Source organism: Juglans regia, chromosome 2, assembly GCF_001411555.2.
Source record: "Juglans regia cultivar Chandler chromosome 2, Walnut 2.0, whole genome shotgun sequence".
In the NCBI taxonomy this organism is placed as follows: Eukaryota; Viridiplantae; Streptophyta; class Magnoliopsida; order Fagales; family Juglandaceae; genus Juglans; species Juglans regia.
In genome coordinates, this window is record NC_049902.1 from 17161104 (window position 1) to 17177261 (window position 16158).

Here is a 16158-nt window from a genome sequence, read left to right on the forward strand (position 1 = left end):
CTCTTTTTTTAAAAAGGAATGTGCGATGTATATAAATTTTATGACTGTAAATATAATTTCTCAATAATATAATTACCTACATTAGCCACGGATCGGGATCAATTGGGCATTGATGACTTTGAACATATGTGATCCGACGGTGGTAAAAGCATAGAAGTGAGGAGCACATACTCGAGAGATCTTAGAAAGCAAAAAGAATATAGAGGATGGTTCCATGTGGCAACCAGGAAGCTCGTTGAAACCGAAGTCACTCTTCCTAGTTCCTTCGTTTGTACATTCCCCCATTCCTCTCCTCTTTCTATATATAGTATCCTTCCACTGCCTCTTCCACTCTCAACTCAATCTTTCCAAAATTAAAACACTTCCCTCAAAGCTCTTCCTAGCTTTCTCTGTTTTAAGCGATTCTGTTCTTCCAGAAGATCTGTAGCTCTATCCATGGCGACCTCTTACGAAGATGTTTCTTCTGCTCTGCAGTTCATCAAGCTTCACTTGCTTGGTGAGGTATCCCCTGTGCCTCTGCCCTGCCTATCTAATTCAGACAATGAGATTTCGTCCTTTGAATCTTGTTCTCAAACTTCGGGTTCCATGCCAGTCTCCGACTTTTTCAGCTACAACGACCTCTTCGAGTTTCCGAAAATTATGGACCTCACTGCGTCTATATCCCTCGATTCTAATAATGATTTCTTCGAATCCGAATCCAAACCCAATTCCCATACTTCGACGTCCTACTCCCCCCAATCAATCGGCAATTGCTTCGCATTCGAATCGAGACCGCAAACGAACAGGACGAAACCTTCTCTGATGATCTCGCTCCCGATCAAAAGCACCACCAAGTTGCTCCAATCCGGCGATCACAATCAGCAGCCGGATCCATCATCGGTCCCGTCTGTAGTGCAAAACGCGAGTTTCGAAGAGGAAAAGCACTACAGAGGGGTCCGACGAAGGCCTTGGGGCAAGTACGCAGCCGAGATCCGAGACCCTAACCGGCGCGGCTCGCGTGTATGGCTCGGGACCTTCGACACGGCTATAGAAGCCGCAAAGGCCTACGACCAAGCCGCGTTCAAACTCCGCGGCTCGAAAGCCATACTCAACTTCCCACTCGAAGCCGGGAAGTCGGAGACAATGAAAAAGGTCGACGGGAGAAAACGATATCGCGTGGAGGAGGAGGAGGAGGAGGAAGTTGTCCTTAAGAAGGAGAGGTCGATGGAAACGGAGGACACTGCCAGTACTTCTTCCTCGAGGAATATCCCATTGACGCCGTCAAATTGGACGGCGGTATTAGATGGTGATCTTGAAGGGATTTTTAACGTTCCGCCGCTGTCCCCTCACCCGCCATTTGGTTATTCACAGCTTATGGTCATATGATCAGTACTTATTTGATTACGGAATTCTGATTATAATGTTTATGCTAAGCTGGTTTTTGAAAAGGAGAAGCTGATTGATAATATCATTTGATGGAAAATATTTGCTGATCTTCAAATTAAATCTGAGTCAGAACATTCCATTCAAATTAAGTTACTCCTCGAGGAATATAATTAATTGATCATAAGATATCGTATTCATAATGGATTATATATGCATTATATAGAAGAATTTCTATGTTGCCTGCATTGCATTTCTATGTCACCGTAATCACGTGAACAGCACGGTAAAGGAAAACTAGAAGGTGAAAGAAGGTAATTACTAATTAGCTACGATCGAAAAAAGAAGGAAAAAGTTGCAATTAGAAGATCGAAGGCTAGCATGCCTATTTCTGTCTGTCCCAATTTTAAAGTTGCGTTTAGGCTGTCAAGTATTTTTTAGATATTTTATAAATAATAAAAAAATAAATAATAATAATAAAATAATAAATAATAATGACATATAATATTAAAAAGAATAATGTTAGAGAAAAGTTATTATAACAATGTACATTTTGTATTTACTATTTGATTGTTTCTAATTGATTATTTCCAATACTTATTTAAAGAGATGTGTGATTTATATGATATCACATCATATATTCAAAATAAATACTCTTAATAATAATTTATATCTATATTTATTCTCCTAAAATACCTTAATAACTGCCAATTCGCATTCGAGTTTTACTATGCTAGTATGAAGTAGAGTAGTTGCATTAAAAAAACAAAACAACGGAGAAACTTAGGCTTCGTTTGGATGCTGAAAGCATCTCAACTCAGTTCAAATTTAAACTGAGCTCTGCCCTCCAAACACACGTGAAGCCGAGTTTGAAATCACTTTAATCCGTAAACTCATTTTTACGTACAGATGCAAGACGCGACAGTGCAAATCTGTGAATAACAACTTCAAAGAGTACAAATCTGTAAATAGTGCATACTATTATAAATAAATAAAAATAAATAAATAAATAAAACACGATGGCATCCAAAAGTTATTTCCTGCTTGCATGTTCTCTTGCCGTATAAGCTACAGTGCCCATTTATTTGATATTTTTCTTGAAGCATTTGGCGCCAGCTACGGAAATGATTTCCGTTTTTACTGTGATATGAACAGTATAAAATAATGGTGGGACCTATTTTTTTTCAACTTTCCATAAATATATCTAAAATCATCTTAACATCTAAACACATTTTAAACTCATTTTAAATGGACCCTACCAAACTCATTCAACAATCTCAACTCACTACTATTTATAAAATACTTAATTCATTTCAACTCATCTCAACATCCAAACGTAACCTTAGAAATTGATGTCAGTGTTTTTTTACTGTTGTTGGAATCGGTGGACGAAAATTGACCCGATATCAGCTGTGGGTGGAAGGACGGTCAACGGGGTCAACTTATTGCATGCATATATTATTTCAGAAAAGCTCGAAGCCATAAACCACCAAGTACAGTATTGAAGCTTCACTTTTTCTTACCTTCAAAATTACGTGCCGGAACAGTTTTAAGAGACGCCAAGAATAATGTTGTGTACGTTAAAATTTTTGACGTGTGAATGGTAATATTTTATAAATTTTATTAAGATGTATTGAAATATGAAATATATATTTGAATGTATGAAATATATTGAGATAAATTTTATCTTTTTATAAAAAGTTAAAAATATAAGAAATTCTATCAATAATTAATTTTAGATGAATTAAAATGATTTTATTTTTCAAAAATAGCTCAGGTAGAATATTGAATATGGGTGGATGATCGAGGCTGAGGGCATTGAAACTGTAGAACTTTTGAGTGTGCCTATATAAAATTCGATTTCGATATCAAAATCATCTTATTTTATCTTATCTTATCGTTATAATTTATATAAATTTTTACATAAAATTTAATAAAAAAGTTAATTTTTTCAAAATTTAAAATAATAATAATATTAAAAAGAAATATTTTAACAATATTTTATCAATTTTTATTTAAAATCATCTCATTTCATTATCTAAATTTGATTTTAGTTTATAATTATGATGAGAAGGTAGTGGATGGGATCCAGATTATTTGAAAATAATAAGTTATTATTCGATTTCAAGAAACATACGTTGAAAATGATATCAGAATCCAGCAGTCTCTGTTCTCACTAAACATCCCTTGCTGACGAGATCAAGGCGCTGCGCAGACTTGTCAAAAGTTGCTCATTCAAGTAGAAGTAGATCAGAAGCAAATGAAGTAACAACCGATAAGATGTACTGATTTCGTTAAATGAAAGAAGTCCAAGTTTCAACAATAGAACAGGTCACGTGAAGCCACTTGCGTGCATAACAACTATCATGCATTGTCCAAAACTTATAAATGCCATGGGGACGGTAACGTTGAAATTATCTTTCTTTTTTTGCTTGACTGTTTAAAGCTTACCCAAAGAAAGGATCATAACAAGTCAATAATAGATCAGTGATAATGACTTGACATAGTTTGTTTTTCGAGATGATATAAGATAAGTTTTGATAAAAATTTAAAGTTAAATAAAATATTATTAGAATATATTTTTTTAATATTATTTTTATTTTAAAATTTAAAAAAGTTAAATTATTTATTTTATTTTGTGTAAAATTTTAGAAAAATTATAATGATGAGAGGAGATGAGATGAGATGTTTTGTAAAAGTGAACGAGGCCTTAAGTGTACATAATTTCACTAATCTAAATAAAATATTATAGTAATAATATTGAAAAAATATATTTGTAATCGTGAATTGTGCAACTGCTACGTAATTATTTAAAAATAAATAAATAAAATATAATATCTACATAAAAAAAATTAATTAATTTTTTAATAATAAACCTTAATCTTTTTAAAAATAATTATGTGATATTTATATATTTTATAATTATACATAGAATTACTCTTAATAATATTATGCTAATAATATTATGCTAATAGCGTGGTCTTGAATCTTGATGCATTAATATTGGTTGGATCTCTTCTCGGGTGGGAGTGTATGTACAGCGCATGTGCATGCGCAAAAGGTTTGAAGGTGGGTGCCCACAGGCAGACAACCAGTTGAGAGACTTTAATTTGGACATAAATTCAGGTCAACAATGGTTTCATACAAAGCACTAAGGACAACTTTACAAGGACTTGGGACCCTAAGTAAGTTTGAAAATTCAACTAGCCTATTGAAGAGTTGAATTTAATTCAACTAGCCTATCGAAGAGTTTGAAAATTCAAATAGCCTATTGAAGAGAATGAATACGGAAAAGATTAATTCTACAAATAAAATAAAATTTATCATTAAAAAATTAATTTTTTTTTATGTGAATCTCATATTTTATTCACTTTTTTCAAAATAATTACGCGACGATTACACACGATTGTAAATATCATTTTTCATACTCATTTATTTATATTGTCTCCACATGGGTGGGAAAGTTGTAAGTACCTAATTAACGCATCGCCACTAGGATATAATTAACTCTCCATCACTAGCACTTAACTATTAAAAATATTTTTAAAATAATATATATTATATTTATTATTAATATTATTTTGAGAATTTGATTTTAGAAGTTGTGAATTATTTTGGAAATAAAGAAATTAAGGAAAGTTTGATTATAATAATTTCGGTCCATTGTAGTAGTCGTAGTTGGTAACTGGCTCAGTGGTTTCTTTTTTTTTTATTATTCTTTTTTTTTAAGGAAGAGCCTCGAGCCACCCACATAACAGCCTCGTCCCAAGTTTATTAATGGCCTCCACTTATGACAAATGAATATCGTAATAACAAATAAGGCACTTGGGATTTACAAAAAGTAGAAAATAAAAATAAAAAATCCCAAGTACCAAAAAACAACCAAAACTAAAGATAACGAAACAAAAGCCGCAAAACATCTAACAGGCCTAGAATCAATCTAAACAGGCCTATAAAAAGGACAAAAGAATCTTAGCAGATTTTGATATGAGGCATGTCACTCCGATCTGTACATAATAATCCTTTGAGAGGAGAGGGAATATTGCTTTGCGCATTCTAGTAACAATTGCAACCACTACTCCCTAATCTGACAAGAAAGCAGCTGACTTATTATGTTCCTTGTAGACATGTTGAATACAAAATTGCATACTCTTGAGCAAACTTTGTACGTCATCCCAATAGTCTTCCAAGTACCAAAGACTACACCTCCTATTATTCAACCAATTAACAACCAACAAAAAATCCAATTCAATGACAATATTATTAAGACCCAACTCCTTGCATTTTTTTATGCCTATCTGAAGTGCCATAAATTCTGCACAATTATTGGTTCCCCTACTAGTATATATTGAGAAAGCAAAAACCAAATTCTCGAGATCATCCCTCACCAGACCACTAGCACCCATTTCACCTCTATTATGAATGCTACTTCCATCAACATTTTACTTAAGGCAACCTTGCCTTGGCTTCCTCCAGGCAATAGCCATAATCTTCTCTTTATTTCCTCCATGAACCGGTAGCTTTAATATATTCAATAAGGCAACATCACGAGGAGCTAATCTTGAAGTATTTTTTATTTTAATACCAACCCAATGAATCCAATATTTGAACGAGTTCCAAAGCACATAAACCTTTTCTTTTCGGCCATCCATAAGAGAATTACAACGCCATTTCCATAAAAGCCAAGTACTAATAACAGGGTTTAAGCCACTAAGACTACCAACCTGTGAGGATTTAGAAGCCCGAACCAAGTCTCCATAGTAGTAGCTTGCCAATATCTAGTCGGGACAAACAGAATGCCGATCAAGGTGGAGCACAATCTCCATAAGTCATGCGCGACGGCACCCCCATAAAGAATATGACTAATGTCATCATAGACACCAACCGGACAACACTCGCACTTTGAAGCCAATGGAATACCAACATGACGAAGACGATCATCAACACTCAAACTAGAATGCATGGCTTTCCACATAAGAACTAAAATTTCTTAGGTAAAGAATTATTCCAAATCCAATTAGCCCACTGACATTTAGGAGCAGTAACACGAAGCAAGGACCAAGCGCTTTTGGTCTAAAAGGAGCCGTCGAAGGTGTCTAACCAGACCAGCCGGTCTAATCCCTCACGAACTCTACCAATGGTAGAGATAATCTCATTAGCTTTCTCTAGACCCACCAGTTGAACTAACTAGCTTATCAAAATCCCAACTATTATTCACCATACAGTGCTGCACCAACAGGTTAGGATCTCCTACAATAACCTGTTGCTCACAGAGAACTCCAGACTCCAACCAACGGTCTCTCCAGAAATACATTGTGCCCAATTTGAGAAGCCATTTAGAATGCTAAAAAACTGTTGGAATTTCCTTCGCTATCATCCTCCAAAACCGAGTGCCTACATTAATTGAAGCCTACTGCGAATGTTGTTCATATAGATACTTAGAACAAAAATAATCCTTCCATAAAGAATCTTTGCACAACAAGTTCTATGCAAATTTAAGATGAAGAGATTTTTGAACATCCACAAGGTTTCGTAGCCCAACTCCGCCTTCATCCACCGGTTTGAATAGCTTATCCCATTTGATCCATTTTCTTTTAGGATTGCCATGAGCTGAGTCCCAGAAAAATGTGCTAAATAATCTGTGGATTTTATGAATAACCACCTTTGGAACCTGCAAAACCGAAAACAAATGGACAGGCATACTAGACAAAACATGCTTCAATAAAATATGCTGAGCCCCTACAGAAAGGAAATTAGCTTGCCATCCTTCAATCCTTTGCCTAATTCTCTGAATAATGTCCAGGAAATACATCAGCTTCAGTTTCCCCTTTACAATCGGCACTACCAAATATTTCATCAGAAAACCAGGTGATCTGCAAAATATCACGTCGTTGCGCCATAGGAATTTTATCTGAGAATAAAATTGATGAATTGGTAGCATTAATTCTCTATCCCAACCAGTTACCGTACTCATCAAGGGTCCTAATAATTTCTTTTACTGACTTCTTCCCTCCATTTGCAAAAATGATCATATCATCAGCATAAAGAAGATGAGAGATACGCGGACCCCTTCTTGGGTGAGAGAACCACCCAATCTTGCCTTTAACAAACTTATCTTTCAGAAGTCGAGAAAAAACTTCTTCCACCAATATGAATAAATAAGGAGAAGGAGGATCTCCCTGCCAAAGACCTCTCCCACCTTTGAAGAATCATTTAGCAGTGCTATTCATCACCACAAAATACCACGGCAAGGTAATACATTGAGATATAAGGTGACAAAACGATGGGGAAAAACCAAACGCCTTCAGCACATGAAGCAGGAAATCTCAATCAATAGTACTTCTACCCTTCACATTCTCATGGATCTATTTCATTCATTGGCTCTTAATTCTTTTAGGGTAATGCTACTTGTGAGGGGAGTAATCCCTATGGCCAAGCCCAGGGGAGTAGGCCTAGTCCGCAGGGCTAAAGGAAAAGGCCTGGGCTGGGTTGAGTCGGCCTAGGAGACCCAAGAAGAGCAGCAATAGGGCAAAGCACACTGACAAAAGGACGGAAGGTAGGACAGTCTGACACCACTACTGGCCGACATTCAGGGACATCCCTTATCCCTGAACCCTAGCATCCGAACAGGTCAAAAGGATGGAGGTACCTGACTGGAACCACGCCGCATTTAATGAATGGAGACAGGTACGCCACGACAGAAGCCATGCCACATTTGATGCATCTAGGGGCTTGGCACGCCACGACGTGCCTCCTGGGGTTTCAGTGACAGCCACAATCAGGTCTGGCAAATCTGTAACACGTCAGGGAGTTGGCAGGGTCACCCAACCCCAGTACGAAGCTGAACACCCACTACCTCTACCTCGGGGATCGCCCAACCAGGTATAAATACCCCCTCCCTCAGCCAGGGAAAGGGTTTAGACTATTTCAGACTTCATCTCACACCCTCTCTGATTGTATATATTTCTCTCTTTCACTCCAACCCAACAATTGACTTAGGCATCGGAGGTACCATAGCACCCCCGAGCCCCCTATTCTCTATTTCAACAGGATCAAGACCAAGCCCAACAGCGTGGAGTTGCCCAGTCTGTGAAACATGATGTCAATATTGGAGTCGTTTGTGGGATCTTTTTATTTCCTATAGTAGTGTGTCCATCACATGCCGGCAACAAGATGCTCCCAAGCCTTACGTCATGAAGAAGACCAACCCAAATCAATGGAAGCAAGAGTCAATGAACAAGCCAAAATGATACAAAAACTAATAATGGAGGAAGTGACGGCTCTCTGCCAGGAAAATGCCCCACTATAGAGGGCTAGTGGAGAATTGGAGCGAAACGAGCACTTCTATGGGGGTCTGGCCCCGTAACCCCTTTATGAGCAAGATCGTGTGGAAAACTTCCACTTCGTTGAGGGAATTCATGGACCGAGTAGACGATTTCATCAACGCCGAAGACACGATTTGGGTGCTAACGGACCGAAGAAGACCAAGTTGGAATGAGCGAAGGCTACGAGGGCGGCCTAGGGTGAGCCCGCGCCAAAAAGCCCGACCAGAGAAGATGGCCCTATGGGCAAAATCCACACGGAGGGCCCACGCCAAAAGGGCCATGTATGAAGAAGTGTTCACCACTAGCAGGATAGTCCCGAGCACTAGGAGCCACTCAAGGGGGACAATCATAACCTTTAGTGAAAAAGATGATGAGGGAATTCTCCACCCTCACGAAGATGCTTTAGTTGTGACCGTGCAGCCAATATCCTTGTTACGGAAATTCAGCCCCTAGACTTTAGTTTTCCTTATTTTAGTTTTCCTTTTACTGCTTTCCGAATAAGGGAACTAAGGCATTGACTTGCCTTGTTCTGATAATTTTAATTTGTTAAGTTGGCGCCGTTAGCGTGCGTTGTTCACGTACGTGCGTTCGAATAAGTACTATTAATTTATTTCCTTGTAAGTTATTGATATAAGTTGGTAAGAATTATTGGAATAAGGGAGGATTATTACAGCATTTAGTTGCAGAGGTGGGTTCCCTCACAAAACAAACCAACTTTAATCTTCTTCTTATTCACCATAGGTAAGGCACGTTGGTTGGATCCAGCGTCCTTCCCAGTCGACCCTCCAGTTACTCGCTCGCTTGCTCGTGCTCGTAACAAATTGGCATCAGAGCAGGTCATGTCGGATTCTAGAATGGAGCGTTTAGAACAACAGATGGCTAATTTCGGAAGCATTATGGAACGACTCATGAAGAGAGTTGAAGAAACTAGTGCGAAAGTGGATTCTCTGGCGGACAAGAATTCTGGCGAGGGAGAAGGATCTGGATCACGAAACAGACGAGGAAGGAATAATGGAGGGCACAACTCAGCGGTTCCAAAACTAGCTAAGTTGGACTTTCCTAGATACAATGGTTTGGATGACCCGACCAGCTGGATTTATCGCGTGGAGCAATTTTTTGAGTACCAACAAACAGAGGAAGATGAAAAACTACCTTTGGCGGCATATCACATAGAGGGCGAGGTGCAAATGTGGTATCAACTATTCAAAGACACTAAAGAGATTAATTCATGGGAGGCTCTGAAGGGTGGACTTCGTATTCGGTATGGACCGACGATGTTCGAAGACCACTTCGGTTCATTGAGTAAACTGCGGCAGACGGGAACGGTTCGGGAGTACCAACTGCAATTTGAGCAATTATTGAGTCGTGTAGGTGAACTGGCCCCAACCCACCAGTTGGGGTGTTTCATAAGCGGATTAAAAGAACCAGTGCGAACCGACGTCCAAGCTGCTAGACCAACGTCTATCACGGACGCTATTGGCTTGGCCCGTTTGTTTGAAACAAGACATGCTAAGAGACCATTGGTGGTGGAAGCAAGGCGAACATCGAACATGGAACCGATGCCACCCCCATTACCTTCAGCAAATTTGGCGAGAAACAGAACTGCAACCATAAAACGGCTGAGTCCAAGCGAAATACAAGATAGAAAAAAAAGAGGACTATGTTTTAACTGTGATGAAAACTTCACGCCAGGCCATCGGTGTAAAAAGTTGTTTTTCATTGAGGGAATATTTTTAAATGAAGGGGAAATGGAGGACGATGAAGATGAAGGATTGCTGGGCAGCGAGCATGAACCGGTGATTTCGCTCCATGCCATTGTGGGATCAACTTCACCGCAAACCATGAGGATCAGAGGAGTAGTGAAGGGGCAGGGCATTACGGTTTTGCTGGACACTGGGAGTTCCCACAATTTTTTGAATACAGCATTTGTTGAAGCAATGGGTTTACCACAACAAAACATGCGTGGGATGAAGGTAATGATAGCTAATGGTGAAAAATTGGATTGTAAGGGAAGGTGTGATGGGGTTCAAATATCTCTTCAGGGTATTTGGTTTTCCATCGATTTTTTCCTATTAGCTATTGAAGGTTGTGACGCAGTTCTTGGCACTCAATGGATGCGGACGTTGGGACCCATTTGTTTGGATTTCAATAAAATGGTTATGAATTTCGAATATCAGGGTAGGCGGATTGAGTTTAAGGGGATCAAAGGTCCTTTGCACAAGGTGGTGGAAGGAGGGGTTGCGGCAAAAGAATTAAGGCGGAAAAAAACTGGTTTGCTGTGCCAGTTGCTTCCTTCCGAGCTGCAACGCGTGAATACGCAAAACCAAAATTCTTACATAAAATTGGGTGCTAATTTTGCAGGTCCCTCAAAACTTACTACTGGTTTGAAGGCCACGTTACAGGAGTTCCACAGTCTATTTACAGAACCGAAGGGTCTTCCTCCTAATCGAACTCACAATCACAAGATAACGTTGAAGCAAGGTACAGGGCCTGTTAACGTGAGGCCATACCGCTACCCACATTACATAAAGGGGGAAATAGAGAAACTCATCACCAGCTTGCTACAGTCCGGCGTGGTGCAACCCAGTAGCAGCCCATATTCTTCTCCGGTATTGATGGTGAAAAAGAAAGATGGATCATGGCGATTATGTGTGGATTATAGAGCTCTCAACTTGATCACAATAAAGGATAAATTTCCGATACCCGTCATAGATGAACTGTTCGATGAATTAAACGGAGCAAAGGTATTCTCGAAGCTTGATCTACGCTCGAGATACCATCAGATAAGGATGCATGGGGCCGATGTTGAAAAGACGGCTTTTCGCACACATCATGGGCACTACGAGTTCCTCGTTATGCCATTCGGACTGACAAATGCTCCAGCAACATTTCAGTCCTTGATGAACGAGATTTTCAAGCCAGTCTTGCGAAGGTATGTCTTGGTTTTTTTCGACGATATTTTAATATATAGCCGAAATTGGGAGGAACATTTAACACACCTCAAGAATGTTTTAAAAATGTTGCAAGCTAACCAACTGTATGTGAGGATGGAAAAGTGTCAGTTTGGGCAGGAACAAGTGAGCTACTTGGGACATTTCATATCTGATAAAGGGGTCTCCATGGACCCAGAAAAAATTTCTGCCATGAATAAATGGCCCCGGCCTCAGTCCGTTAAAGAGTTACGCGGCTTTCTTGGGTTGACGGGATATTACCGGAAATTCATTCGCCACTACGGGATGATAGCAGGGCCCTTAACTCAGCTTTTAAAAAAAGACAACTTCAAGTGGAATGAGCAAGCAGAAGAAGCATTTCATAAACTCAAGCGAGCCATGACCACGGGACCAGTACTAATACTTCCTAATTTTTCCTTGCCGTTTGTTGTGGAATGTGACGCGTCGGGGACAGGTTTGGGTGCGGTACTCATGCAAGAAGGTAAACCTGTGGCCTACTACAGCAAGTCTTTACAAGGTCGTAACCTGAGTAAATCAACGTACGAGAAGGAAGTCATGGCTTTGGTAGCTGCCATTCAACGGTGGAGACCGTATTTGCTTGGGGCCAAGTTCATTGTCCGGACTGATCACAAGAGTTTGAGGCATTTGTGGGACCAAACTATCACCACTGAAGCTCAACAAAAATGGCTTGTGAAATTGATTGGGTATAATTTTGTTATTGAGTATAAGAGGGGAAGGGAGAACTCAGCCGCAGATGGTTTGTCTAGGTGCAATGAGAAGGAACTTTCAGTTGGGCAAGAAGCTCGAATCCTTGCAATCAGTGGTCCCTTACCCAGCTGGACAGACACAATCAAAGAGGAAATCGAGCAAAGTGACGAGCTGAAGACGTTAGCTGCAAATATTCAAGCTGGGGAGGCCGTGGGTCCCTGGGCGTATAAAGCTGGACTGATCCTCTTCAAGGATCGTATTTACTTGTCAGCCAACTCTGCTCTCATTCCTATTATTCTTAATGAGTTCCATGCAGGCACACATGAGGGCTTTCATAAGATGTGGCAGCGATTAAAGATGGTATTTTGTTGGCCCGGGGCGAGAACACATGTTAAGAAATTTATTCGAGAATGCGATGTGTGCCAACGGCACAAGAGCGAGCACACCAAACCAGCCGGACTTTTACAACCGTTGCCAATACCAACTGCTGTGTGGTCAGAAATTTCAATGGATTTTGTCATTGGACTACCGAGTTCTCATGGAAAAAATGTTATTTACGTGGTTGTTGATCGCTTGTCAAAGTTTGCTCACTTTATACCACTCAAACAGCCATTGTCAGCGTCGGTAGTGGCCCAAGTTTTTTTTGAGAACATCTTCAAATTGTATGGGCTGCCGACTTCAATTGTTTGTGATCGTGACCCCACTTTCACTAGCAGGTTCTGGCTGGAGTTGTTCCAGATGCAGGGGATTAAATTTAATTTTAGTTCCTCATATCATCCACAAACGGATGGCCAAACCGAGGTAGTTAATCGAACATTAGAAATGTATTTGAGATGTTTTACGAGTGAGTCACCAGTGAGTTGGGTTAAATGGCTGCCGTGGGTGGAGTATGTTTACAATACCAGTGCACATTCTAGCATGGGAAGAACCCCATACGAAGTTGTCTATGGCCGAAGACCTCCCACTCTTCTATCTTATGTGCATGGCACAGCCAAGGTGGAATCTGTAGCACAAACATTGGAAGAGAGGGACCGACTGATTAAGGAAGTACGCCTCAAGCTCCAGCAAGCCCAGAATAGAATGAAGGTCCAGTATGACAAGGGACATAAAGAAAAGAGCTTCCAGCTAGGAGAATTCGTCTATGTGCGCCTTTAGCCGTATAGGCAGCAAACGGTGGAAAGAAGATCGAACATGAAATTATCGGCTAAATACTATGGACCCTTCAAGATTATTGAGCGAGTGGGACAAGTAGCTTATCGGTTGGAATTACCGTAGGGAGCACGAATTCACCCTGTTTTTCATGTGTCCCTCTTGAAGTTAAAACTCGGGCAAAACACAGCAACAACTACTGAATTACTAGGGACTCAGCTCAGCACACCACCAATTTCGCCGGAGGCATTTTATCTCAGCGTGGGCGTGGACAGAAGGCTGAAGTTCTAGTCCACTAGAAGGACAGCAATCCGACGGAGGCCACCTGGGAGAACCTGACAATGGTTAAGGGGAAGTTTCCGGATTTTTTTTCCTTGAGGACAAGGAAAATTTGAAGAAGGAGGGAATGTTACGGAAATTCAGCCCCTAGACTTTAGTTTTCCTTATTTTAGTTTTCCTTTTACTGCTTTCCGAATAAGGGAACTAAGGCATTGACTTGCCTTGTTCTGATAATTTTAATTTGTTAAGTTGGCACCGTTAGCGTGCGTTGTTCACGTACGTGCGTTCGAATAAGTACTATTAATTTATTTCCTTGTAAGTTATTGATATAAGTTGGTAAGAATTATTGGAATAAGGGAGGATTATTACAGCATTTAGTTGCAGAGGTGGGTTCCCTCACAAAACAAACCAACTTTAATCTTCTTCTTATTCACCATAGGTAAGGCACGCTGGTTGGATCCAGCGTCCTTCCCAGTCGACCCTCCAGTTACTCGCTCGCTTGCTCGTGCTCGTAACAATCCTCTTCTGTGAAGCCTTCGTCCGAATGGGGATCACACCTGATCGGTTGCGCCCTGCCCCAACGCCCCTCAAAGGATTCACACATAGTCCAGTCGATTGGTGCTATCACCTTGTCCATCCTGGCAGGGAAGGCACCGAGAACAGCAGCCACCATGGTGGATTTCCTCGTGGTAAAGGCCCCCTCCTCCTACAACGCAATCTTAGGGCGACCAACCTAGAACAACCTGAGGGAGGTGACCTCCACATTCCACCTGAAGATGAAATTCCCAACTCCTATAGGAGTGCGCGAGATCCATGGCTAGTAGATCCTAGCATGGGAATGCTTCGGGAAGTGAAGCATGAGGCCAAGGAGGCCCGAACTCTCGAAGGAGTGCAAGAGGGTGCCGGCCCGACTCCACCTCTGACCCTAACGGAGTTGGACGAGCAAGTGAGGGATGAGGAGGCACTACAGTAGGCAGAACCTAATGAGCCTTTGGAATTGGTGTCGGTGGATCCATAGAGACCCGAACGGACTATCGGGTGGGAACCAAGATGGCTCTCGAGCTGAGAAGATCCGTAAAGCTGCTCCTCGTCGAGCACCAAAATGTGGTAGCCTAAAGCCACGAAGAAATGTCTAAAATCGACACAGCAGTCATCAAACATCGCCTGAGTGTATACCCCAAGGCAAAGAACGTCAAGCAAAAGCATCGCAACTTTAGTGCAGAGAAGTATGCAATCATCACTGAGGAGGTGGACTGTCTCCTGGCTGTGGGGTTCATCAGGGAAGCCCATTATCTTGAGTGGCTTTCTAATGTGGTCCTAGTAAAGAAGGTGAGTGGGAAGCGAAGGATGTGTATTGACTTCACTGACCTGAACAAGGTTTGCCCGAAGGACAGCTTCCCACTACCACGCATAGACCTGATAGTGGATTCAACGGCCGGACACCCCCTGCCCAGTTTTATAGATGCATACTCAGGGTACAATCAGATAAGGATGAACCCGGAAGACAAGGAGAAGACAACCTTCATCATTGACCAGGGACTCTACTGCTACAAAGCTATGTCGTTCGATCTTAAGAAGCCCATCGCGACTTATCAACGGCTGGTTAATCGGATGTTCAAGGAGCAGATTGGACGAAACATGGAGGTCTATGTGGATGACTTGTTGGTCAAAAGCAGGAAACCTAAGCAACATATCACTGACCTTTGAGAAGCTTTTGCAATGCTAAGGAGATACCAAGTGAAGCTCAACCCGCGGAAGTGTGCCTCCAGCGTCGAGTCGGGGAAATTATTGGGCTTCATGGTCTTAGAACGAGTAATTGACTCCAATCTCGTAAAGGTCGAGCCGATAGTAAGTATGCCGCCACTGCAAACAATTAACGAAGTCCAGAAGTTGGCAGGGAGAGTGGCGGCCCTGAACCGTTTCATCGCAATATCGACCAACCACTGTATATCCTTTTACAAGGTCCTCAAAAAGGCACGAGACTGGGATGTCGAGTGCGACCGAGCATTTAGCGAGCTAAAGGAGTATTTGGCCCACGCACCGTGTCTGCTGTCCTAGAGTGTAGCGAGGAAGGAGACCAACGACCCATCTACTAGATGAGTTGTGCTTTTCGAGGAGCTAAGTCTAGAGACCCCTGAACAGAGATGCTAACGTTTGCATTAGTCACCGCTGCCAGGCGACTACGACTAAATTTCCAAGCCCACCCGATGAAGGTACTCACTGATGTTCCCCTCATAAAAATACTGCAGAAGCCCGATGTGTCTGGCCAGATGACAAACTTGGCGATTGAATTGAGTGAGTTCGACATCGAGTACCTCCCTCGCACGACAATCAAGGGGCAAGTGTTAGCAGATTTCATAGCCGAGTTCTAGAACTTCCTCGAA

At 41.1% G+C, this 16158-nt stretch overlaps 1 protein-coding gene across 1 annotated transcript; it reads left to right on the forward strand.

Annotated features, from left to right (window-relative positions):
• The first annotated feature begins 230 nt into the window (after positions 1 to 230).
• Positions 231 to 1549, forward strand: LOC109005140 (ethylene-responsive transcription factor ERF105-like). The gene has a single exon (XM_018983945.2). The coding sequence runs from the start codon at positions 436 to 438 to the stop codon at positions 1363 to 1365; it is 930 nt and encodes a 309-aa protein (XP_018839490.1). The 5' UTR covers positions 231 to 435; the 3' UTR covers positions 1366 to 1549.
• The last annotated feature ends 14609 nt before the right edge of the window (positions 1550 to 16158 follow it).